Below are 24,192 nucleotides of genomic sequence, written 5' to 3'. Positions count from 1 at the left end.
TGTCATTTATAAATTATAATGTTAATCTAAACATATTTGTAGGCTTGATCTGATAGATTGTAACTGTGTTTTACATTTTCTACAGAGTGAAGATGCAGGCAGCTACATGTGTGTGGCAACAAATGATGCTGGTGTGGTGGAGAGGAGTGTCACTCTTACCCTGCAGAGTAAGTGTCTATCTTAATTCAGTCAGTCCTATTTAGCATAACATCTTGCATTTTCTACATAGACAGCATGTGAAAATAGCTCTAACCTAAAAGAGTACTCCAATTATTTAATATTGCACCATCACGGTTGTTGTTGATGTGTGAAATCACTCAATTCCCCATTATATGTTTCATCATATGGATCGACTATTCTTTCAGGTGCACCAAGCATCATAGTGGAGCCGGTGGATACAGTGGTGGAGGCTGGCACCACAGTTGTGCTCAACTGTCAGGCGGAGGGTGAGCCCACCCCCATGATAGAGTGGTCCCGTCAGGGGCGCCCTCTGCTGGGCAACGACCGCTTCTCCCCCCTTTCCAACAGCTCCCTCAGGATCAGCAGTGCCCAGAAGGAAGACACCGCTGAATATGAGTGTGTGGCCAGAAACCTGCTGGGATCAGTGCTGGTCAGGGTCACTCTGACTGTACGAGGTGAGCAGGACATGTGGGGAGTTATTTTGGGTTGTGCCACATTTTTTTGTCAACTTTCATTGTAAAAATCTTCAGAACTAGATATATTGGCCAGATATGAGTACACACATGGAATTTTTACTCCGTTTTGTGATACTCTAGTTGTACTTACTAAATCAACCAAATGTCTGATGACGTGTTGCGTATCATGCAATTTCCAGTTCATGGAGGCTACTCGGAGTGGGCAGAGTGGGGTCCTTGCAGTGTATCCTGTGGTGTCGGGTCCCAGAAGAGGCTCAGACAGTGTAACAATCCCTTGCCTGCTAATGGAGGGCGTCACTGCCCAGGATCAGACTCAGAGACACGCAGTTGTCAGGGAAAGCCCTGTCCAGGTGAGCGTGCTTTAAATACATCAGAGGATTCATCCTGATTATTGAGGTAAAGGGAACTGTCAAAGGGCACATGTGGTAACACAATCGTAACGTCTGTCCCTCCTTAGTGGATGGTAACTGGTCAGAGTGGTCTCTCTGGGAGGAGTGCTCTCGGACCTGTGGGCAGGGCAACAGAACGAGGGTCCGGACCTGCAGTAATCCTTCAGCTCAGCATGGAGGCAGACCCTGTGAGGGGAGGGCAGTGGAGGTCATCATGTGCAGTGTCAGACCCTGTCCAGGTGAGAGACAAAATACCTTTTCTGTAAATGTGGCTGTAAACTGTATGAACAGCTGGTTTGAGGAGGAACAACTGGCAGGAAGGCTTGCTTACTCTCAATGTGATGTCCCATACAAACAGCTGAAATGTAATGTTTGTGTAGAATTACACTTTTCTTCAACTTCTACATACTAAAGTCAGAGCTTGATTTGAATATATTTGTTTAAATTATACATATCTCAATTCTGTAACCTCCTATAAATCAATTAAGATTGTGGTTTTCTTCTAGGTTTTAATATTTGCTTTAAATTGCACAAGGTCTCAGAGGCCTATGATCTGTCATAATGGACTCTGTGACGAAATAATTATTCACATTATTTACTCAAGTAAAAGTAGCATAACCATAGTTTTAAAATGTATCCTTATTTATGTAAAAGCACACAGATATAATCCTCAAAATAATCCTAAAATATTGGTCCTGTAAGTGTTATATTATGATATATTATATTACTCATATAGCATTGCTGATACCTATAGCTGTCAAATAAATTAATAGATATTTAAAAATGTAATTTAACTGCAGTACTTAAAGAAAGGTTCTTACTTTCTACCTTTGGGCTGAATATGGAAGTGTATGTATATAATGACTGTCTGTCTGATACACTCTTGCAGTTTCGGGCAACTGGGGGTCTTGGCTGCCATGGAGCCCATGCAGTGAGTCTTGTGGTAAAGGTATGCAGTCCAGAATCCGCCTGTGCAACAACCCTCCTCCAGCATTTGATGGGCCGCAGTGTGAGGGCACAGACACCCAGACTCAATTTTGCAAGGAGAAACCCTGTCCTGGTAAGGGCTCAGAGATCTGACTTTACGATTAAATCAGATTAAAAGAGAATTAATACTAAAGTTTAACTGACTGATTATAATGCTTCTTTTATTTTGCCCACCAGTGGATGGGAAGTGGTCCTCCTGGGTGAGCTGGGGAACCTGCAGTGTTTCATGTGGAGGCGGGAACAGACAGAGGACACGCCTCTGTGCCAGCCCCGCCCCTCAGCATGCTGGCAGGCAGTGTGAAGGCAACGACATCCAGATCGACTTCTGCAACAATGACCCCTGCCCCAGTCAGTCAAATTAACTCACCGGCTCATTTGGCTTCACTCCTGGCTTTTCCTTTTCTCTCTCTTACATTTGTACACTTTCTTTTCATTAGTTAATGGTAACTGGGGTCCATGGAGTAGCTGGGGCAGCTGCAGCAAGACCTGTAATGGAGGTCAGATGAGGCGCTACAGGACATGTGACAACCCCAGATCAGCCAATGGTGGGCGAGCGTGTGCAGGTGCAGATTCACAGATACAGAGATGCAGCACAGCCAACTGTCCTGGTGAGTCAGCATGTTTAAGAAAGTGTAAGTGGTTCAAGGCTAAGGGTGGAGAGGTTTCTTCTGGTCAATAAAATGCTCTTTAAATGAGAAGTGATCTAAATAAATATAACTTGTATTTGCCTTTCACATTGAATTCACTGAACATGATTGCTGTATCTTTTTTCCTGTCTGGTAAAAAACTCAACAGCATTGTATTACTAAACTGGGCAAGTATGGCACACCTCTTTTTATTGGGTTGTTGTCCACCTTCTATTTCATAGAAATATTTTAATGAAAATATCTATACATTTTCAATTACAAAACATTTATTGGAACAAACAGTGTATTTAATTAATCAGGTAAATAAGAAAATACTCTCTTTTTTTGTTGATGATTTGTGTGTTAGTGTTTGTAGTGATTTTATGTTTTTTGGATATATCAATGCAGTTGATGGTAACTGGGGCTCATGGCAGCCATGGATAGATTGCTCTACTTCCTGTGGTGGTGGAGAGAGGACACGTGTCCGTCTCTGTAACAGTCCGTCTTCAAGCAACGGTGGCCGGCTGTGTCCAGGAGACTCCTCTCAGCTGTCCAGATGTAGCAGTCAGGCCTGCCCAGGTGAGCCATTTTAGTCAAGATGCGTATATTGCATATGTGTGCAGTTGAGTGCAGCAATCAAAGCTTAATATGTTTTTCTTTTTGCCAGGTGGACCACAGAAAGCACGAGGGAGCATCATAGGGAACATCAACGATATTGAGTTTGGCATCGCCATCCTCAATGCCACCATCACAGAGAGCAAGGCTGGAGAGAGAACCATCAAGGCCTCTATTACTAATGTACCAAGGACATTAGGTCAGTTTTCCAAAATGTTCATGTGTTTAAATCTTCTACTTTGATATGAGATATGCATCAAATAACAATGCCTTCATGCAACTTAGTGCACCTTAAATTATTCTCTCGAACCTTTTCAAAATATGTAATAATTCCTCTGCCTTTTATTTCAAGGTCCTGCAATGAGAAAGCTCATCTCGATCCTGAACCCTGTTTACTGGGCCACTGCACAGGAAGTGGGAGAGGCTGTCAATGGCTACACGCTAACAGGAAGCATCTTTAGGAGAGAGACACAGGTGGAGTTTGCCACGGGTAAGAATAAACATATATTTTTGTATTTGAATGATTGACTGATGATATTGGATTTGTCGTTATGTTATCATGGGGAAATCCTTGAATGTATCTGTATGTTCTGTAATCTCGGTAGGTGAGATCCTGAGGATGACCCACATTGCCAGAGGCATGGACTCAGATGGAGTGTTGTTACTGGACATCGTCGTGAACGGACACATCCTGCAACTGCCTTCACACGCTGACATCAGCATCAAGGTACATAAATAAGCTGTTCCCCTGTAGCCCCTGTAGGTATAGGCCCTGTTATATACACTACAGCTCTCTTTTTGTTTATCTTAGCTACACAATGTAAAACTACCTCAAATATGCCTCAAGTTTACACTTTTGTTTTTACTCAGGACTACACAGAGGATTACATCCAGACGGGCCCGGGCCAGCTGTACGCTCTGTCCACCCGCATGTTCAGCATCGACCGGGAGAGTGTGCCCTACTCCTGGAACCACACCATCACCTACGACCAGTCCAAGGGCAAGATGCCTTTCCTCGTAGAGACGCTGCACGCCACAGCCATCAGAGCTCACTACAACCCCCTGGAGGAAGTGTTGGAGTATAGCATACAAGCTAATATTGCTAAGGGTGAGAATTACTGTCTGTAAAGGACTTATTGTAAAAAAATATTTTGCCTATGGGTGAGAAATGGACTGAACAATTTATATAAGACTCTTTTCCAGTCAGACTTTTACATCTGATACGTCTTTTTTTTCTTGCCATGTTTTTGTCTGAACTGTAATACAAATGTAACTGAAACATGTTTTCAGGAGATCGCAGTAACCAGTGTCCTCAGGGATTCACGTTAGTGTCTGCCGGGCCCTACTGTGCAGGTAATGTTTATCACCACACAGCATGCTAACGACCCATCCACACGGCAGCGTGCGTTGCTTCAACGGAGACGCTTCCCATTCACTTTGAATGGGGTGACGTCAGGCTTTGCCGAACTGCATTGTGGTTCCGTCGCGTCGCTTTGCTCGCGTTGATCGTTTCAAAAGTTGAGAAAAGTTCAACTTTTCAAGCTTCGACGGAAGCGTCAGCCAATCAAATCATATGCCAGTACAAGCGCTAGCCAATCAAACCGTGAGATTCATGTGATTGGTTGTTTGTCGCGCGCCAGACACGCCCACCGGCAAGCTTCAACGCACGCTGCCGTGTGGACGTACCGTAACTCATAGAGAATCAGTTCAATAACATTGTAGTAAAATGCTAGTTTATAAAAATTATATTTTAAGTTAAACGTATATTAAAAATGCTTGATTCTCATGGTGGTAATAAAATAACCTTTTAAATGATTTCATGCTTATCCAAATGTATTTAGCAAAACGTACCCGTTGTTGGCTAAATTCATAAGTTTGATAAGATGTCAATTAGAAAATGTATAGAAATAGATTTTGGTTTATGCACTTTTTTAAAGAAAACATTTCTTGATCCAGTTTTTCTGCTGTCTTTACTCCTTAATTACAGTAAACTTTTTTAATTTAAAGACCTTTTGCGGGCTTTTTTAAAAACACTGATATTTTTCACCATTTTCTGACATTTACATTCACCCAAACAATTGAAGCGAGATTAATCAACACAATCATCTACATTGAAATAACTGTTAGTTGAAGTTTAAGTGTTGTTCTTTATATGCAAATGATGTGCTGCAGATGAGAACGAGTGTGAGGTCGGGAACCCATGTTCTCATACTTGCCACAACGCCATGGGCACGTACTACTGCTCGTGTCCCCGGGGCCTCACCATCTCAGCTGACGGCAGGACATGTCAGGGTAAACAACTCACCTCTGAATCAGTGCTGTTAGCATGATTATTGCACACAAATATTATTGTTTTAATAATTCCCTACTGATAATTCTCATAGACATTGATGAGTGTTCACTGGATGCGAACGTGTGCCATGATGGAGAGGACTGTGAGAACACCATTGGCTCTTACCGATGTGTCATGCGCTGTGGGCGAGGCTTCAGGAGAACAGCTGATGGTCTCAGCTGCACCGGTACATGACAAATCTTAATAGATAAACTTACCATTCGTTTTGAGTGATGCTAAAGTTAAGCTGTACAATTGTCTTTGTTGTTGCTCAGATGTAAACGAGTGCCAGGAGTCAAATCTGTGCAATCAACACTGTCTGAACACGATCGGCAGCTATAGATGCGCCTGTGAGCCGGGCTACCAACTCAGAAACAGACGCTGTATAGGTGAGATATATAATTTATCTGTTTTATTTAAAAAAAAATAACTACTGTTTTTGGACTTTTTGTATAATGAATTACTTGAAACAATACTATCACATCATTTTCTTTAAGAAACATTGACCTCCTCTGTCCTCTCTCTGATCACTGCAGATATAAATGAGTGCAGACAGAGGGTTTGTCGGTCAGATCAGCAGTGTAAAAACACACGGGGGGGTTACACCTGTATTGACCTGTGCCCCAATGGTATGACTAAAGGCGGCAATGGGACATGTGTAGGTGAGTATTCACAAGCATACATTCTTCCTTGTTAAGCCAGACGGCATCTGCTAAAGTGTATTTATTAAAGTTCAGACTGGGAGAGATTATGATTAACTCCTGTGTCCTTTGTGCTGTAGACATCGATGAGTGCAGGGATGGCACTCATCAGTGCAGATACAATCAGATCTGTGAGAATACCAGAGGCAGCTACCACTGCACCTGTCCACGTGGCTACAGATCTCAGGGAGTGGGGCGGCCCTGCCTCGGTATGTACATCTTTAATGCTTATCATAAACATAACAAAAGTTGAATCCAAAATGGTATTACATTCAAAGGGTTTCATGCGCATTGATCAGGCAGGTGATACTTCCACTTGCCAAACCATACAGCATGTTGAGCAAAGAAAGAATGTGAGAAAAATATGCACTGCTATTCCCCTACACCTCCCATAAGCTTGCTTGCTTCTGCCGGCATATTTCTCTCTTTTTTTCAGTGACTCACTCCTGGTGAAAATCTTTAATAACTGCTATGTAGCTCGGACATTATCTTCAGTGCTTGCTTACATTTCTAAAATGCTGCTGGTTAAACCACTGACTAACTCATGACATTAAATACCTTTCAAATATTTTATGCCTGGTATCAGGTCCTTCTTAAAGTGTGGTCCGTGAGCGACCCCTAGTGGTCCGTGAGTATATTGGTAACATTTCACATTTGAAATAAATACATTTAAAGTGTTTCTCAAATTGTTTAAGAATGACTAGTATATGTGGCAACAGAGACACACAGTCAATGAGTGCGTAAACAATGCTAAATACCTGGAACAGTGTAAATAATTAACTTGTGTTTAATGTTGAATTCATGTTAAACTTGGGACTGCAACCATAGTTTTACTGTTTTTTATTTTGAATTTGATATAGAGAAGGTTAAGCTGTCATCATTAGGCTGTAATTTGTTATAAACTGTTGGAGTTGTAAGCAGGCCTTTTGTTTTTGGATATCTGGGGAGTTAGGTGGTCCGTGTGTGTTTTTTTATTGGTTAAGTTGTCCTTGGTGTGAAAACGTTTGAGAAACACTGCTCTATGTTGAAGCTACGTCTGCTCACCAACACTGTCAGATAGGAGAAAGCGTAGGAAAGTACGACAGAGGTAGGGGAAACAGAAAATAAATGTCTACTTCTTTTACACATCAACCATAAAAAGACCAGCACCATGACCTCTGCTCCATCTATCCCTCTGTTTCCTTTCCCTCTTCTTCAATCTTCAAACTATCCTCTTTATGTCTGGATCTGGCTATTTCCTGGAGTTGCTTTGTAATGGCATATATTCACTGTTTCCCTCGTGACATCATTAACATTGTACGCTGAGCTCTGTCTTTGTGAAGAATTCCTCTGGCATGAATTGGATTTCGTAACATGTTAACTAGATTCAAAGTAGCATTTAAAGTTATTATCTTTAAAGTTTTGATTTGACATGAGAGGAGATTATCTCTATCTCTCATTCTAATACGACAAATGTTTTTATAGTCTCAATACATTTCTGTCTTAGGGACATGAATATGTATTGTTGTACAGTGGGGTAATTGACATATCCCCTTTTTTCCCCCATTCTCATCTCCCTCATCTCATCTCTATTTTCATGGCCTGCACCACCTCATTTCTTTTCATTTCTAAATACCACCTTTATTTTTTTTGCACCTTTTTCTCCTCTTTTTCTATCACTTTGTCCTGCTGCTGGTCTTTCTTTGTGCTGAGGGCAGACATAAATGAGTGCGAGCGGCTGCCCCAGCCCTGTGCCCACCAATGCCTCAACACGCCGGGCAGCTTCAAGTGCACCTGCCCTCCAGGGCGCCACCTGCTGGGGGACGGCAAGTCCTGTGCCGGTCTGGAGCGTCTGCCCAGCTATGAAAGTTACTCATTCGGCTACCGAGCATCACAATCCTCTCCTGAACACAACTCCCACCAGCGACTGTACCACAACTTGGCCTCTCAGAGCTACCACTCCTACGGCGCCACCTCAAGGGGCCGTGAAAGGAGCCGGAGCCGCAGAGAGACTCATTCCTCGCAGCAGGGCTCCCTCGCTTGTCTGCAGGGCTTTGAGTCCAGGGGGGGCTCCTGCTTAGGTAACAATGTAGGACAGGCAGGGTTGAGATGAGGGAGAGGAGGAAAGTTTTTTTGTAGAGAAACGCTCTGCTTTGCTGCTTGAGGATTTGCTGTGATTTTTGAATTGTGGGCTTTAAAAATGTGCCTTAATTCGGCATTTATCTAATTTTGTCTCTATCATTATGTGGTTGTTTGTGTGTGTGACACCGACAGACATCAATGAGTGTGAGGTGAGGGATGCCTGTCAGCATGAGTGTATGAACACACCAGGGAGCCACAGGTGTCTCTGTCCAGCTGGTTACCGCCTTATGACCAACGGCAAGACGTGTCAGGGTGAGAAAAACTACTGCTTCCATCTCCATCATTTCATTTTATTATAGCTTGTACTGTAATCGTGATAAGCTGTTTGCTGTATCTACAGATATAGACGAGTGCCTGGAGGATAACATCCAGTGTGGGGCCAACCAGATGTGCTTCAACATGAGAGGAAGTTTCCAATGTATCGACACACCTTGTCCACCAAACTACCAGAGGGATCCAGCCACAGGGTAAACCTCCACGGAAACACACTCAGTTAGGATTAACCCACAAGATATCAAACGTGAACAACACAGGCTAGAGAAACTTGGGGATTTCAAATTATAAGCGAACTTTAAAAACTCAGTTAATCAAAAGTTCTTCATGTATTTATTTTGGTACTATAACATGCAGGTAGTTTTGGTGTAATTTGCAGAATTTTGAGACAAATGGTGCGGATTGCTCCTGAAATAATTTCTTTAAAAACTGTTTACTGCCAGGTTGGTCAAGATTATGATTTGTCTGTACATGGTGATTGTGCCAAATAATATAGAATATCAATAAATCCAATAATAAATAGTGTAATGAATAAATATAAACCCTAGATGGTCACTTGCAGTTTCCCTTAAAAAAAATAGAGTACTCTATCTATCTTCTGACAAAATATATATATATTTTTTTTGGCACAATATACTCAACTCAACTCTGCTGTGTATGTTGTGTCCAGGTTCTGCCTGAAGAACTGCCCTCCTAACGACCTGGAGTGTGCCCTGAGCCCTTACGCCCTGGAGTACAAGCTGCTGTCTCTTCCCTTTGGCATCGCAGCCAACCAGGACCTCATCAGGCTGGTGGCCTACACACAGGACGGAGTAATGCACCCCAGGACCACCTTCCTCGTGGTGGACGAGGACGCCACGTTACCTTTCGCCCTGCGAGACGAGAACCTGAAGGGAGTGCTGTTCACAACACAGGCGCTTCAAGAGCCCCATACTTACCGAATGAAGGTCCGCGCCCTCTCCTACAGCGCAGACGGAGGAATCGAGTACCAGACAACCTTCATCGTCTACATCGCCGTCTCTGCATACCCCTACTGAGAGCACTATAAATGAAGGCAGACAAAGGTGTGGTGAATTGCATCCTAAATAAGTGAGTGGGTGTGTTTTTTAAAAAGCAGCCACATCAGTAAACAAACTGAAAAACTCTCAATGTGAGCGGCCAGAAGGGCATATAGCCCTGAAGACAAGAGGAAGTAGATTAAAGGTGGAAACAACACAAGACACAGGAGGGTAACAGTTGACTTGTACAATGAAACTGGCTATGTATTGGCTTTAATCCCAGGAATCCAAAACCTCAGTCTGTCAGGACTTTTTCAATGAAATGTTTAATATGTTGCCTTGTGATTTTCCCTGCCCCCTCAGATTTATTTATAAGATCAACAAGATGTTGCTCCTTAAAGCGGAAGTATTCATCGGTGGCTCCCATAGTAGATACCAACCCTACTCAACAAATATTAGCTAGCCTTTTATTTACATCTACCTACTATTAACTTATTGGGAAGTGCTTGATTTAGAAAAATGGCAGTTCCCTCGTCTGTTTAGCCCTTGTGTCATTAATCACCAAAGGGAAAATGTGACTCTTCAGATATGGTGCTCATTTCGGTGATAGAAAGCTTAACTGTTAGATCTTCTGCATCCTCAGGTAGTCTAGTAAATAGAAACCCTATCTTATCATTACACTACATCATCAATGTGCCATAAACTGCTCAATCCAAAAGTTCATATCAAGATGTATTTTATTTTTACGACTTGTAAATAGTTTTGTTTTTTTCTCATAATGTATTGCAATACTGTACTTATTGGATCCATTTTGTAATAAAACTGTAATAAATGAATATACACTGAAAACAAGCGTTATGTATGTCTCCAGCACTGATGCATAAAAAACCCTGATCCTTTATAAAGCATTTCACATCGACTCAAGCAAGCTAATGAGAATAACACTGAAGAATACAAGAGCACATTTAGGAGTAGCAACAAGTTCACTCTGAAATCAGAGACAAGGATTACTCTGTCTGCCATATTGTTTATTTGTTTTCTGCAGAAAACAATATCATCGTAATTTAAAAAATATATAATTGTATTTAGTTTGAAGGTCACAGTAACTTCAGTAGCAGATAAGTTACATTTACAACAGTGTTTAGATAATACTAATTCATTTATAAAAATAATGGGAAATCTGTGAAATGTGAACAAATATCTGCTGGACAGCATACACTAAGAGCCAGGTAAGTGCTCTCCTTCACCTCCAACATTTAGTTTCTAGCATTGATAAATGAGTGTGGATGTAAAACAAAGTCAAGACAAAGTTATGATTTGCATTCATACCTTTTTTATTTTTGTCAAAAAAGCATTAACATAAAAAAAAGTAATATAGAGTAAGGCAGACTGTACATCAGTGTGGTATGCTCCCTCAGCTGGAAGAGCATCTCAGATTACATGAAAATATCAGGCTGTTTTTTGTTTTCATGTAAAACTAGACTTTCCTGCAAGAGGAAGAGGAATCTAGTGTCTGGATGCTTCATCACTGATGACCGTATTTAAACATGAAAACCCATGTCTAAATATCAACTGTTGATAACTCGTGAGAAAACACAAATGTATGCGTCTTTTAGAAAAAGCTATTTAAAATGAGCAGAAACAAAACATTATGCTGGGTCTAAATTCCCCTGATCACTACATCATTTTTTCAAAATGGCAAATCTTTCCAACCATAAAACACTTTGCTTGCATGTTAATGTATACTGTTTATTCGTAGAACTCCACCACTTTGTTTAAAAAAAAAAATCTCCAATACATAAGGGCAACAAAATCATCACTATAAGCTACAGTATTACCATGAAAGCAAAACAGATCATTTGGCAACAGACGTTATCTACCCGATAAGGCAGATCAAGCTTCAACATTTCCAGTTTTCCTCATTTAAAAAAAAAAGAAGCATACGTGGTAGTAACTCCCTACTGCTATACCACGCGTGGAGGAATTGTTCGAATGAACAAGCATAGATTCAAACCCAGATTCAATACAAAAACCTCCCATCTAGAAAAGATAGGTATGAAATGCTTGACAGAATACTCAAAACTCAAGATTGGGATCATGCAAAAAATACCTTTTTAACATTAATTATTTTTATTTAAGTCTCTCCTACACCCTGATATATTCGAACCTTTTAAGCTGTGGTCAAAACCCAACTTTAAAGCAATAACAAACCAAGCGGAAAATGTTTTATCATAGATATTGTTTTTCTGTTAAATACCAAAATAAAACAATATGAAAAAGGACTCTAATGGTGACATGTTATTTTTTTCTCAAAGTACAGAAAAAGCCCCATAATGCCCTGCTCAGTGACAGAGGGTGCATGAGAGGGTCAGACACACAAGGGATGTGAGGAATAGCAAAATAGGATTAATAAGAGTGGTGGTGGAGATGCATCGTGGGTAATAATCCTTAACTGGGGCAGCAGGCAGTGTGAAAGGATGGATGGATGACACCAACCCCCACCCTTCCCTCCCGCTCTACGGGGGGAAATGGCGACCCCCGGGTGCAAATCCACCATCCTCCATCTGTGACTGCGCTTTTCAAGAGCCTCCCACAGCTAAAGTGTGACAGGGAGAGGCAATGAGAGGATTTACTAACAGAGACTCTGGCTTTTACACCCTCAGAAAATCTCTAGTGAAGAGAAGATGGAAAACAAATACTGAGAGTTTTCCCTAGAGAAGCAAAGCTGAAACCCTGTGTGGGTTTGAATGGAGGAAATATTGCTGAGTCATGCCTGTGAGTGAGCACAATTGTGTCTGTTTGTATGAGTGTGTAGATAAAGTACTGTCCAGCAGTGGCTCCCAACCTCTTTTACTTACATTAGACTGATAAGAGAGGTAGAATTATCCTGAGTTAGAATCAAATCCAGGAATATTCATTGCTATCTCCCCTCGGTTGGGAACCGCTGTGTGTACAGCAGAATATCTACAGACTGCATAGGAATGACATGAAGACAAAGGGGAATACAGTAAGGAAATCTAGGAAGCAGTACACATGTAAGGTTCTCTGTAGCACCCTGTGTTGACTGGGCTGTGATCATGAATGGGAATACAAAATAAAAACATGTTTCTTTAACACAATGTGATGCAGATTTGAGTTTGTCTAGCGGGATCGCATTGGGTTAAAGAATAGTTTTTCATTTTAGTCCCTATGCCATCTGTTAGACGACATCAATAATATCCCATATGTGTTATTGATGTGGAACTGATCCTCTTCTTTTAGACCGTTTTCCTCGCTGTTAGTACCCGCACGATGCTGCCGACTCCTCCAGCTGCCAGAGCCTGGAGACGCAGAGAAAATATGATCAGGTTTTTAATACTGAAACTAAGTCTCTGTTCAACTCTGGTAGCTCATACTGTATGCAGAGTTGTGACCACATTTAATTAATGTATTTGACTGTCCCACTATGACGCCATACATGATCCTGTTTAAGATACATTCATTTTGATTACCATAATATATCACAATTTCCAAGCTAATATCACTTTTCATTGAGTACATTTACTAACACAGAGAAAACAACATCACAGACTTTGAACACCGCTGGAGGACATTTCCTTTAAAATGTCAATCTTCCGTGTTAATCTACGTCCACTTCTCCCTCTATCCAGCCAGTATATAGAATGCATAACTCAAAAATGTGTCACCGTATGATTATGCCAGATAATGAAGTGCAAATATTGACCTTTTCATGCCACTGCAGCAGGACCGCGCTGCTGTTTTCTGACGGCCTCTCGAAGCCTTTGTAGATGTATTTCATCAGCAGGTCGACGCCATTTTTGTCGAGGGACTGCACCCCTTTTTCAATGTCACTGCTCTTAAAGGCGCTGAGCACCTTCAGCACCAAACCCTCTGCACGTTCCTGAGAGAAAAGAAGATACATGTGAATAGGAGAGTTGCCAAGTAGTTAGTTATTACTGCCTAAATCGTTCTACTGTTTATGTCCAACAAACCTCTCATTTCATTAGCATAGAGTCCACAAAGTGATTCTATAGAAAAACAGGACTGTGGTAAATACTCTTATTAACCAGGAGAACCAGACCCACCTTGACGTTTTGGTTCTTCGTGTTGATCGGCGGGTTCTTCAGGACTGCTTGTAGAGCCTCCATCAGATTGCCTGTGCAGGGAGGGTTAAGGATGCAATGCAAAACAGCTGGTGGTCTAATAACTGTAGTCAAAGTAAGATCCTGAGAGTGCTGCTCTCTCTTTTTTTGTTTATTTTTTAGAACAACAGATCCTTCCAGCTACCTGAGATATGTCGCCACTTATGAATGAATTCATAAATATATATATAAAAACGTATTTGGTTTATCTCTCCATTTCGGTGTGACTGCAGAATCAGTTGTTTGAGATCTTTAGGTGGGTGTTTGCATGCATAATAGAAAACACATCAAGTTTACCCGTAATTAAAATGTGCCGTTTTACAATTCAAATGTAAAATATAGGCTCACATGTCCATTATTATGTTAAAACGGCTATTGCTATAAGCTCTAGATATTGTTTCACCTGTCCATACTGACTTTGAAGAGAGTCCTTAAAAGTGCAACCCAAATGCAATTGATAGACAATCTAAAGTCCTTGTTATGGAAGAAAATAAAGGCATGGTTAAAGGATCAGCAGGGGGTAAGATGAGGATAATCAGTACTCTTGAGATAGACAAAAGTTAAAATAGTGTTAGCATAAAATCCCCTCTTTGCAGTGTTTCTTTCATCAGCTAGTAGAAAAAAGGGTGAACTTCTTAATAAATACTATCGGTATAAATCAGTATGAGCAGTGCGCCCTACTTTATATTACTTAAAAGCACGTACAATTTGTTTCCATGTTCATAATTTGTTTTTTATTATTATTATTGTTGTTGTTGTCAGATTTGTAACGAGCGCGAGCCTTTCCTCCTGCCCTGCAGCATGAGGTGGGAGGGAACTGTCTTATTCAATGAGGAAGTGCTGCACTTTCAAGCCTTATAAGGCCTATTAGACGGAAACCGCTGGCTTCACACTTTACAGAAACACTATAATTGGAACTGCTGTATCAAAGAGGAAGCAGATCGTTTAGCTCATGAGCAAAACCTTGTGCTTCTGCTACACTCAACCTACTAAGCTAATCGGCAGAAAACACGATGAAGTTACTCGACTATTTAAAGACAAAAAGGATATATAGGCCTGGCCTACCATTACATTGTGAACCTGTTTGCAAATGCACACTTGCTTAAAAGTTAATATAAAGCTTGGTGTGTCTTGGAGCAGAAATCCCTGGAATGTGTCTGCCAGGCAAGTCTGGACAGTAACTGGCCTACTTGCAAAACGCCCTTTCATACCCGGCAACATACTATACAGAGAATACATGAAGTTAACCATAGCATCCATAAATAAACACCGACCGTTGTGGTTGGTATCTTCAGCAGTATGTGGATGCTAACAGGCTAGCTAATCATGTAAAGGATATTGTCTGATGAGGGAGTCCACCTCTGCCTCGTCGGGTCCCAGCTGGTTTTCTGCTCCGTCCTCCTCGTCCACAAATTTGTTCTCGTCGTACTCGTCCACGTCCACACGCCTGAAGCGGGCAGCGTTCCCGGTGGTCTTCGCCATGTTGTTGGAGGGTTTTAGGAGTCTATTTCGAATCGAAAAGGACAAGAGTTCAAGCCCAGGTCCGGCCTTTTTTTGTACAGTGCTTTTCTTTGATACGGCTGTCACAAGCAGGCAGCTTCCTGATTTCCTCCTGTTTCCTCTGGGTGGGTTTTGCTTCCGCGTTCACGACATCGCCCCATAGTGGACACAATGTGAAACTGCAAGTAGTTGTCTGTAGTTACCAGTTGTTGCCACTAGAGAGCGACGAAACATTAGACTTCCAGTTTAAATGCATGCATTGCCTCATGCACAACCATCATTGCCGAGGAGGATTTCGCCCACAAATAAATGCTTTGGTGTTTTGATGCATACAAATAAAATGTCAAAAGAAAAACAAATCAAGTGTGATAAAGGAACTTGAATATAACAACATATTTGTTATCAATGGAAGAGCTGTACAATTCAATAACAGAGAAACATTGGCAATTACAAATCTTCTCTATCCAACCAAGACTCTAATTAAATTGAACGTATTGTCATGTAACATGCAACCAAGTCCTGTTATTCAAAGAGAGTGCACCCATTTCCACCGACTTTAGGCATGATGCCAAAAGGTTTAACCAGGCTGCTTTTAATAATCCAGATTGTACATGAATGTCTTGTTTCAAAGCAATGTCTTACAATCAGAGGTGGAAAAAGTCCTCAGATCTTGTACATGAGTAAAAGTACCACAGTGAAGGAATACTTTGTTACATGTAAAAGCCCTGCATTCAAAATGTTACTCAATGAAAAGTTCAAACGTATTGGCATCAAAATATACCAAAAGTAAAAGTACTCATTATGCCCGGCCTCAGTCAGTTGGGGCTTGGACTGGGAGCTGTAGGGTCACCGGTTCAAGCCCCCGAACCGACCTAAATATGGAGTGTGGACTGCTACTCGGAGAGGTCCCAGTTCACCTGCAGTGGTGCCCTTGAGCAAGGCACCGGACACCCCCCCCTGTAACTAAAGTTTGATTTAAGTGTTTCACTACATTACAGTTTTTCTCGATTGCTAACACACATTTCTTTTTTTATTGCTCAGTTTCTCAGAACACTAAACACAATTCACAAAACCACACACCCAAAGTACAAAACACCTAATTTCTCCTGCTAAATGAAGAACTGCACTCAAAACTACATAAACACTTTCCAAATGCAAACTTTTGCACCAAATATAACACACTTCATTGATAACACTAGATTGTTTGACCACCCAACTACACACTGCTGAGCATAATCTAAAGCACTTTCATCTTTTATGGACTATGCTCTGTACAGAGAGGTTTCTGCAGAGAAAGATTGCTTGAGTTTACAGAAATACAGTAAATGAAGAAATACAAATGAGAAATCACATTTTATTCAAAACTAACATTGTGCAACATGCATCTCAGCACATAGCTACTATGCTTCGGATCTCTCTAAGTGTGATGGCATTGTTTGCCAAAACCCAGTTTGTAACTGCTGCTTCCTGTGCGTCATTGGAAATCCTTAGCCTTCCACCTCTTTGTTTCTCAGTCCTTCTAACCTGTTTTCAAGTCTAAGTGTCTGGATTACAGAGGCGACAGTACATCGGCTTAGATTAGGCCGAACCCTCCGTCCAGCCTCTCTCATCGTCAAACCATAGTTGATAACATTTCATTTCATTAGAGAGTATTCTTCTTTGTCCACGTCCTCTCCCTCCAGCTCTACCTCCTCTCATTCTTCCTCCTCTCACTCTCAGCCCAGCTCTTCCTCTTCCTCTTCCTCTTGCTTCCATGTTGGCTTCCATTGTTGCTGTAAGAAAGTACTCACCTGTGGTCTTTTCATAGTGCTAACATACTGATTGATGAGCCAACAATTATGCTATCAGGTGTTTGGTCAGGTGGAACGTGTTTCTTGATCATTGGTCCATGTGTGAGGCATTTTGAATATCAGTGTTTTAAACCTGCTAACACGTGACTTTATGTCAGATTCCTGTGTCTTACGTGGAGAAACGTGTGCAGTGGTTTGCAAAAAGTGCCATGTTGATTTGCAAATTGTGTCAAAAGCTGAAAACGTGTTTAGAGTTTTGGAGATTTGAGCCGATGTTTTGCTCTTTGAATGTCAGTTAAAATAATTGTGCTTTATGTATAATCGAGAAAAACTGTAACACAACTGCTTGACATTTTTGGCGTAAGCCTTGACTTTGTTTTTGACTTCACAGCGGTTAAGTTTTGTGAATGCATATAGCACAGTTGCAGTGACTGATTTAATTTGGAAGACATGAATCAAAACCTCTTCTTCTGTAGTTTCTTCCAGCAGTAGGTGTCTAAAACATTTTGCCACATTGACAAGCATACAGATTTACAAGCTGAATACAGCTACAATTTCACTGTAACAGCTGGCAATTATAAATCATGGTTGATCGCTGCAAGATGAGTATGATTGTATTTCTTATTGTGGGTCTACGTGGCTGTAGAAGCCTGTTCTTCTTCAAGATGTTTTATAGGTATATTACAGAGTGAATAATTAGACGCATATGCATATGCTAGTCTATTGAGGTTGAAATTCATTAAACTTGTTTATATTCTTGAGTTAGAATCCCCCTTAGGTAAGTTTTGGCTGCAATGCAGATGGCAAACAAGGTGGGTGCAAATGACAAGATCTCCTTTTCAAGAAAAAGCATGTGTACAAGGAAGAAAAGAGTATGGAAGCATATATATCGTTTTTAAGTGTACAAATGAAAGAAGGTTGAAGATGTTTGGCAGAGACTAAACAACGCATCCCGTCACTGGATGCTGAGTATACTGTCCTCCCACAGGATGAGAGAGACTGCCCCCCCACGTAACACCCGTCTAATGCACTTCTACCATTGCATGAGAAATGGTAGAAGTGGACAGAGGAGACTAGACTATTTTAGACAGACATCTAAAGGAGACAGATGTCTGTTAGGACATGAACGCAACTGCTCCTGTGATGTAATATGTTTTAGGAGTTGTATCTGCTGGAACAGAGAATTGTGTGTGTGTGTGTGTGTGTGTGTGTGTGTGTATGTGTGTGTGTGTGTGTGTGTGTGTGTGTGTGTGTGTGTGTGTGTGTGTGTGTGTGTGTGTGTGTGTGTGTGTGTGTGTGTGTGTGTGTGTGTGTTGTGTGTGTGTGTGCGTGCGTGCGTGTGTGTGGGTGGGTGGGTGGGTGGTTGGAGTCACTGCTTTATTTATTTAACTCAGACCCTCATGGGTAGTCCAACGCATCAGCTTCGGGATGTCAGGGTTTCCCTGCGTCACGTGAACATGCATTTTTTTCTCAGCAGGACGTAAGAAAAACTTTCCATTTCGCTAATGCACACACTCATCTATTGAATCAGAGGTACCATTTGGAATAAACACAAACAGACATATCCGCTTGTCAAACTGCAGTTAAACCTTTTTGACTCTTTCCCAATCTTTTTTTACTCAAACTTATGAGCTCATGTTTAATTCTGGCTGAGATTTCTGTGATGTTAATATGGTTAACAGGCTGACAATATGTGTGTGGAATCTGAGCAATAGAAACTAGTTCATCGCACACAGGAATTCTCTGGGAAGTGAAGAAATTCGGACACATATTAATGTTTTTATTTTGTCGGAAGTGGAATGTTTAATTTCCTTATCTGCTCTGTCTAGACAGCTTGCCTCAGAAGGAGAAAGGATAGTATAAGTTAATGTATTTCCCAGTGCTGACTTCCTTTTCCATCCAACACACACACACACACACACACACCCCCCCCCCACACACACACACACACACACACACACACACACACACACACACACACACACACAAACTCACAGATCTGAAGGAACACAACTGGTTTCAGGGAGGTGGGAAAGTGTTGCTCAAATAGTAAAGCTGATAACACAACCTGAATAGCAGGATATTATGACCACCCCCACCCCATCAAACACACACTTAAATGAAAACATGCATACACATTTATTTTCTTTCTTTCTCTCTCTTTCTTCCACCCCCTCACTCTCTCTCAAAAATAATCAAACACACACTCACACACAACCTTGCGTGCATAGGTCATGAGTCCTCATTACAGGCTTTGTGTGCCCCAACCCGTCTGTGCTATGTGAATGACTCAACACATCAAAAGGCGAGGGTACAGGCACATACATGACCTTCACGTGAATGTGAAAATGAATAGGCCCTGGAAATGTTCTATATGGAGCCCGTTTCCTCTCCTGTTGAACAGCAAACACTGAGACAGACAGGCGGAGATGAACAGATGAAACTTGAAGAAGGCCATTCATCATCAAATGTGCAGGCGCCGGGCGCGGTGCTTCCATGCCAGAGAAGGACTTACACCTCAGCAAATTATCCTAAGCACTTAATGAGAATGTTCTCGTGGGGGACATCATGTTCTCGGATGATGATTTAATTGGGGAATTTAATGAACTAGTGGGTGTTGCTTTGGATCAGGTCTTCAGGCTATGACTGTGTGTGGCTCCCTTCCTCTCTGGAAGTGGTTGCGGTGTGTCCTTTTGTAACATTGAGTTAAAGTTTAAAACATGTTGAGATTATCATTACGGTGATTGACATGTTTTTGGATCTAAGATTTATTAAACACCACTATCAGTCATTATTAGACTCCTGACTGAACATATGAAAAGCTGCAGTAAACCAAAAAACATTGTTCTGTTGTATTACATAATACAGTAAAATCCATAATTTTTGTATTTATTTTTCTCAAATTCTTTTACGTTGAATTTGACAATTTTTTAGGGTTAATAAAACATTTTGCAATTTAGACTTTTTAAAATGTAATTTAACTTTAAATGTTACATTATGTCCGCTGTAGAGGACGTCAAGACCATATTATTGTGAAAGGACAGCCAAAATTAACAGATAAACTACTTAACATATTAGGCTTATAGAGTGATCTTAATACAAGAATGCATTCACCATTATTTAAACAATAAATAAGTAATTGATTTGAACATTGCTGTATATTTTATCACTAAAAAACTAGTTTGGTTTTTGGTGAATGCTGCAGCAATGAGCATGTATTTCCTGCTCGTCCCTATCTGTCTCTATGTACGTATGTATCTGTGCGCTCATCTGAGCCTCCTGCCTCTTTTCCCCCTACTTCTTCACCCTCTTCTATCCCAGGTGTGAAATCCTCATCTCTCTCATCATCTGAGAGCTCCAAATCCAAATCTCCCTTAACTATCTGGTACAGAAAATGTCTGCTTCAGTTCTGTCTCCTGCAACAATGTTGAGTCATTAAGTCCATGAAGATGAACCTGATGTCCACTAGAATGGACATTTTTAAAAGAGCTGTTATTTCAAAACTCAAATTATGTTATTGCTTTCAGAACTAATTATAAAGTTCCTCACATGTTAATGATTTTCATTGTAAAAATAAAAATGTATCAACAATATTTGACATACCCCTCCTCCTACTATGAAATGTTTTTGTTGGTATGACGGCCATTTTGAATGAAAAGAAAGAGGAACTTCCCAGTTTGCCATTTTAACCAATGACATATCACTGGAAAGCCTAGGATGTCCTCCGTACAATGCATCAGAGATTAATAGAGTAGCTACAAAAAGTAAAAGGAGATGCATGTAAACAAATTGTCCACTACAGTATTTACAGGTAAATAGCAATTGTAACAGAATACATTTTTAAAGTCATCAATTACAATTACTAGTTTTATGTAAAAAAAATGTAATCAGAAACTCAATCTGAGAATGACAATATAAAACTAAACTAACCTGATTACTTTACATTACTTGTGGATTAAGAAAAAAGACATATAAAAAATAACATTGCATAGTACATTTATTATACGAAAATGTACTATGCAATGTTATTTTTTATATGTCTTATATGTCTTTTTACATCTCTTATGTCTTATTTTGTATATGTCTTACAGAATATTATTCTGTAAAACATCAAAACAATATAGCCTCAGAAAAGAAGAAACCAAGATATTTCGTATCAAATATATATTATCTTAAATTGTAGGTTAGGTTTTTTTTATAATAGTATGGTGTACAAATTCTGTTTTTAGTTTAATAAATGAATTTGTGTTTAATAAATCAGGTGTCCATTAACTGCGTTTAAAAAAATAAAGAAAATAAAGAAGAATGAAAGTAACCTAATTGAAAACAATATAGAAAATTCACGCAGTACGTCTACCTATAATTATCAATCGCTGTTAGTGTTGGTTGCACTAGTCCAGGTTTTAGTGCATTTTATACACATGTTTTTTCATTTGTTAAATTCCCATTTTTTTCAGGTTTTCATTTGCGTATTTTAGGCTGCAGCCACACGAGGACAAAAACGGCCGTTTGCGTTACTGTTTAGTGTCATATAGACCATTCGGCCACACGAGGACGACCGCATACGGCAGGCACTAAACGACTGAGGAAACGATAACGGGTCCCAAGGTGGATAGAACGGCATACGCAACGCTCTGGGAGGTCAAACAGCTCCGTGTGTGCGCCCTATACGATCATTTTCTGATAATGATTGCGCAATAGCCCCGCCTCTCCCCACCTCTGCTGCTCACCTCCGCGTACCCCGCGCCATTGCTGATGTGTTTCGCCACCAACAACAACAACAATGGCGGATCGCAGAGTTGCTATCGTGCTCCGGACGCTACTGACCATGCTACAGTTCTTTGTGCAACATCTACAGAAGACTTACACATCCGGGGGGGATCTTACTCGCTGCTTTTGTGGATATGTACTGCAGCTTCAGCGATCATTTTCTGATAATGATTGCGCAATAGCTCCGCCTCTCCCCACCTCTGCTGCTCACCCCCGCGTCAAAGTAAACTGCACACTGAATTCAGATTATGTATCTTTCTCTCGATATGGACATAAACGCGAGTGAAGTCTAATCTGACAAGACGGAGACACCTCTCAAACTACATAAACTAGTTATAAATATGTTTATTTTTACTGTCGGCCGGGTCACTCATTACTGGATCAGCTGCTGCATGAGACAGACACTGACGCTGTCCGAAGAGAGGGAGGACAAAGAGAGGCTCCATGTATTTTATTATTATATTATATAGATTCGTTATTCATTTGTTTTAAAGCTCAATAAATAACAAAGAAGACCTTTGACCGGCACTTTTATAATTTTGTCGGAAGATTTAAACTTTAATACACGTTGACTGGCGAAAAACTGCCCGGTTCCCTCGGCCCCCACCGCTGAGAATAAACAGAAGGGCAACCATGACAACCATGCTTCTTCGCTGCTTTTGTGGAGGAAGTTACAGCGCCACGTACAGGCTCCTGCATATGTACTGCAGCTTCTCCAGCGGTTGGAGCTAAACGGAGCGGTCTTGTGTGGGCAGACACTAGGCTTGTTTGAGACGCGTTGCGGCTCGCCTCGAAAGTAGACGAGAATAGCCGATCGCAGCCGGGGGAGGTCTCAAAAAGCTCGCCTGAAGTCGGACAGCTCGGAGTCCATGCTCGGAGTCGGCTTCGTCTTCTTCTTCTTCTCTCGGTTTTTTGGCGGATTGCAAACAACTTTAAGGTGCATACCGCCACCTCCGGAGTCGGCTTGACTCGGTTTGCATTTATAAAGAATGCACACATGTGTTTAATCGTTAATGTCAGATATGTACTAAGTAAATACATTTGTTCCTGCTCAAGATTAGATTCAACTTTATTGTTATTGCACATATTACAGGTACTGAGACAACGAAATGCAGTTTAGCTTCTAACCAGGTGCAACAAGCAGTAAAGTGAAAAGTAATGTACACAATCTACAGAATAAAATATAGAATGAATTGAATGATGAATAAACAGTGAGGGGTATGAATACACTAGATCAGAGGTGCCCAGTACGTCGACAAAGCTGGTAGATCGCGAGTCATTCTTAAAAAAAAAAATCCTGTTCCGTTAAAATAGACAAAACAGGTTTTGATCCCGCCTCCCTTGGCCTCCCTGCCACTTAATTCAGGAGTTTACTTGATTGACAGAAAAAGCGACCTATCGCTTTCCAGTCTGTTAACCCAGAATGCAAAGCGATACAAAATCAGTCAAGTGCCGGGAAAACTCAAATTAAGTTAAAGAGACTAACAAGAGACAAACAACCAAATGAGTGCGGGACCGAGCAAAAAGCTAAAGACAAACCACTTCCACCCAGAATGGGAGGAAGAATATTGTTTTGTGATGTCACATTCAAAGGTTATTTGCCTTATTTGTAAAGCAAGCGTCGCTCTGCCAAAGAAAGGTAACGTGGAGAGGCATTATCGGAGTGTTCACAAGGCATATGACAGCGACTTCCCTCCGAGGAGCGAGTTGAGAAAGAGAAAGGTCATGTATTATTGCTACACAAATATTATCTCGCAGTCTTAGTGTCGCCAACTCGTTTCTAACATGCAAAAAGACAAACAAATACGTCTATGGTCGGTGTATTTTCGACCTTTCCAATCCAGACGAGATCTCTCTCTCCCCCGTCTGTGCGCGAGGGGGCGGGGCAGTTTACACACACGCGGCTGCTACATGCAGAAACACACGGAGGGGATGGCGGAGAGAAGCGTTTGCGTTAATCCTATGCGTTTAGACGTTTTTGTCCTCGTGTGGCTGCAGCCAGAGATAACATCACTGAGGGTCTGGATGTGTCAGACAGAAAGACAAACACTGGACTATCAGCCTTTATTACGGTCAAAAGCAAAGCCATTGTATGTGTTTAAAAGATCTGTCCAAACCAAACACTATCTTTCCATAAAGATCAATCCTGCAGCCCATTTTGTCAAATATAATCCAACACATGGCATGCCAGAAATGCAACCTTTCACTTTTTTATTATCTGCTGTGTTTTTTTCAGGTATGGTCTCACGGATGAAGGAAGGATATCAGATATTTTGAGAGAAAACATTACAC

General features: G+C 41.1%; 2 protein-coding genes across 2 annotated transcripts in view; one reads left to right on the top strand and one right to left on the bottom strand.

Annotated features, from left to right (window-relative positions):
* Positions 1–10,534, top strand: part of hmcn1 (hemicentin 1) — a 76,314-nt gene extending 65,780 nt beyond the window's left edge. The window contains exons 85-106 of the mRNA XM_034210129.1: positions 86–167; positions 366–635; positions 836–1,006; positions 1,114–1,284; positions 1,935–2,105; positions 2,210–2,380; positions 2,470–2,640; positions 3,067–3,237; positions 3,326–3,472; positions 3,626–3,763; positions 3,879–4,000; positions 4,144–4,381; positions 4,564–4,626; positions 5,446–5,565; positions 5,658–5,792; positions 5,881–5,994; positions 6,142–6,267; positions 6,387–6,515; positions 8,004–8,366; positions 8,560–8,679; positions 8,768–8,894; positions 9,371–10,534. Of these exons, the coding sequence (XP_034066020.1) occupies positions 86–167; positions 366–635; positions 836–1,006; positions 1,114–1,284; positions 1,935–2,105; positions 2,210–2,380; positions 2,470–2,640; positions 3,067–3,237; positions 3,326–3,472; positions 3,626–3,763; positions 3,879–4,000; positions 4,144–4,381; positions 4,564–4,626; positions 5,446–5,565; positions 5,658–5,792; positions 5,881–5,994; positions 6,142–6,267; positions 6,387–6,515; positions 8,004–8,366; positions 8,560–8,679; positions 8,768–8,894; positions 9,371–9,737 (3,687 nt within the window). The 3' untranslated portion in view covers positions 9,738–10,534. The remainder of the gene's footprint in view (positions 1–85; positions 168–365; positions 636–835; positions 1,007–1,113; positions 1,285–1,934; positions 2,106–2,209; positions 2,381–2,469; positions 2,641–3,066; positions 3,238–3,325; positions 3,473–3,625; positions 3,764–3,878; positions 4,001–4,143; positions 4,382–4,563; positions 4,627–5,445; positions 5,566–5,657; positions 5,793–5,880; positions 5,995–6,141; positions 6,268–6,386; positions 6,516–8,003; positions 8,367–8,559; positions 8,680–8,767; positions 8,895–9,370) is intronic.
* Positions 10,535–11,008: 474 nt separating this feature from the next.
* Positions 11,009–15,476, bottom strand: arpc5b (actin related protein 2/3 complex, subunit 5B). The gene is made up of 4 exons (XM_034210114.1): positions 15,180–15,476; positions 13,784–13,856; positions 13,423–13,599; positions 11,009–13,018 (listed from the first exon to the last, which is right to left on the bottom strand). The coding sequence occupies exons 1-4, from the start codon at positions 15,320–15,322 to the stop codon at positions 12,956–12,958; spliced, it is 456 nt and encodes a 151-aa protein (XP_034066005.1). The 5' UTR covers positions 15,323–15,476; the 3' UTR covers positions 11,009–12,955.
* Between the last annotated feature and the right edge of the window lie 8,716 nt (positions 15,477–24,192).

Source organism: Gymnodraco acuticeps, unplaced genomic scaffold, assembly GCF_902827175.1.
Source record: "Gymnodraco acuticeps unplaced genomic scaffold, fGymAcu1.1, whole genome shotgun sequence".
NCBI classification, from domain to species: Eukaryota; Metazoa; Chordata; class Actinopteri; order Perciformes; family Bathydraconidae; genus Gymnodraco; species Gymnodraco acuticeps.
This window is presented reverse-complemented; position numbering and strand designations above follow the sequence as displayed.

Bases quoted from the DNA above. Each gene is read 5' to 3' on its own strand.
- arpc5b (XM_034210114.1), bottom strand. From the start codon at position 15,322: ATGGCGAAGACCACCGGGAACGCTGCCCGCTTCAGGCGTGTGGACGTG. The intron at 13,857-15,179 runs ATATCCTTTACA...CCCTCCCTGCAC, and splicing joins GTGGACTCCCTCATCAGACA to AGGCAATCTGATGGAGGCTC. The intron at 13,019-13,422 runs GTCAATATTTGC...CTGCGTCTCCAG, and splicing joins TGCTGCAGTGGCATGAAAAG to GCTCTGGCAGCTGGAGGAGT.